Source organism: Loa loa, assembly GCF_000183805.2.
Source record: "Loa loa unplaced genomic scaffold supercont3.2181, whole genome shotgun sequence".
In the NCBI taxonomy this organism is placed as follows: domain Eukaryota; kingdom Metazoa; phylum Nematoda; class Chromadorea; order Rhabditida; family Onchocercidae; genus Loa; species Loa loa.
The window spans coordinates 1-1,376 of NW_018110360.1; the positions used below are offsets into that span (position 1 = coordinate 1).

The 1,376-nt window shown below is 21.9% G+C and overlaps 1 protein-coding gene across 1 annotated transcript; it reads left to right on the forward strand.

Annotated features, from left to right (window-relative positions):
- Positions 1-840: 840 nt before the first annotated feature.
- LOAG_15566 (hypothetical protein) lies at positions 841-1,092 on the forward strand (the record flags this gene model as incomplete). The annotated part of the gene is made up of 1 exon (XM_003151056.2): positions 841-1,092. A coding segment is annotated over one exon (252 nt), but the record flags the coding sequence as incomplete, so codon positions are not given.
- Positions 1,093-1,376: the final 284 nt, after the last annotated feature.

Here is a 1,376-nt window from a genome sequence, read left to right on the forward strand (position 1 = left end):
AATCGTTTAATGTCAAATGAATTTTATAATTCAAAATGGATCCTTACACGACGATTGTATTTCGTCGATTCAATTTCATTAGATGCAACAAATGATGCACAAAATTTGGGTATTATTCGTTTTTTGGAAAAAATTGATATTAAAATACAAATTCAGGTATGTGAAGTTTTCAGAAATTAACAGTTTTTGTCTCTTTTTTTTATTTGCAAATTTGAATCATAAGAATAATTATTGAATCAAAATTTGAATTTTTTGAAAGAATTTTTTAAATTCTCTTAAAAAATGAAAAAAGAAAAAAGAAAATAAATTGCCACTGTTCTTTTTTTTAAAATTTTCTTGGATTTTTCTCCTCTTTTTTTGAAACTTTCTCTTAAATTCTTTTAAATTCTCTTCGAAAAAAAAGAAAATAACTAAAAAAAATTTTGCTATTTTTATTTAGTCTCAAAAAGATGGCCATGCCCCCTTTTTGAGTGTGAAATTTTAAGTGATATATTTCTGTTTATTTTTCTAATACCAACTTTACTTGCTGTTTTTGCATATAAAATACAACTAATACCATTGTATGTAATTTTACATGGTAAACAGGTAAGAAAAATTCTTTTCTTTTTTTTTTCAATCAAATTTATCGCAATTTATTTGATCAATAAAATTTCGAAACATATTCCTAAAATTGAAAAAATTTGCAAAATTCCATTTTGTAAAGTTTATAAAATTATGCCTAATCGATAATATTTGACATAAAATATCTAATATTTCAAATGTTATTTATGAATGCGTTAGTCGACATTGACATTTGACCTTTGACAAAATATGAATGAATTTTTTTTCTTTTTTTTTCAGGGCGAGACATTATTATCATATATATTAATAGCAACAGTGCTTAAACTAATCAGTTTACTGCACTGCAGTGCTCATTTAATTCTTACCAAAACATTCTTTATCGATTGGGAACGACCTCATATAACTTTTAAAACAAATAATAAAACACCTATAACATCTGATATCAAAGAGGATGTGGAGATTACTCAACCTGTTATATGGTATGATATTATTTATTCAAGTTATTCAATTCCAATGATATCGGAAGTTTAATTTGTTTCAAATTAGCTCAGTGCTATTTCACTTTTCATATTTTTACTTTTTCTCATTATTTATGTAAAATAATTCTTTCTTGAAATTAATCTGATATCAGATTTTCATTAATATGATTATTTCATCTTAATGTAATACTCTTCATACTTATAGTTTTATTATTATTATTATTGTTACTATTATTGTTATTATTATTATTATTATTATTATTATTATTGTTATTATTATTATTATTATTATTATTATTATTATTATTATTATTACTATTATTATTATTATTATTA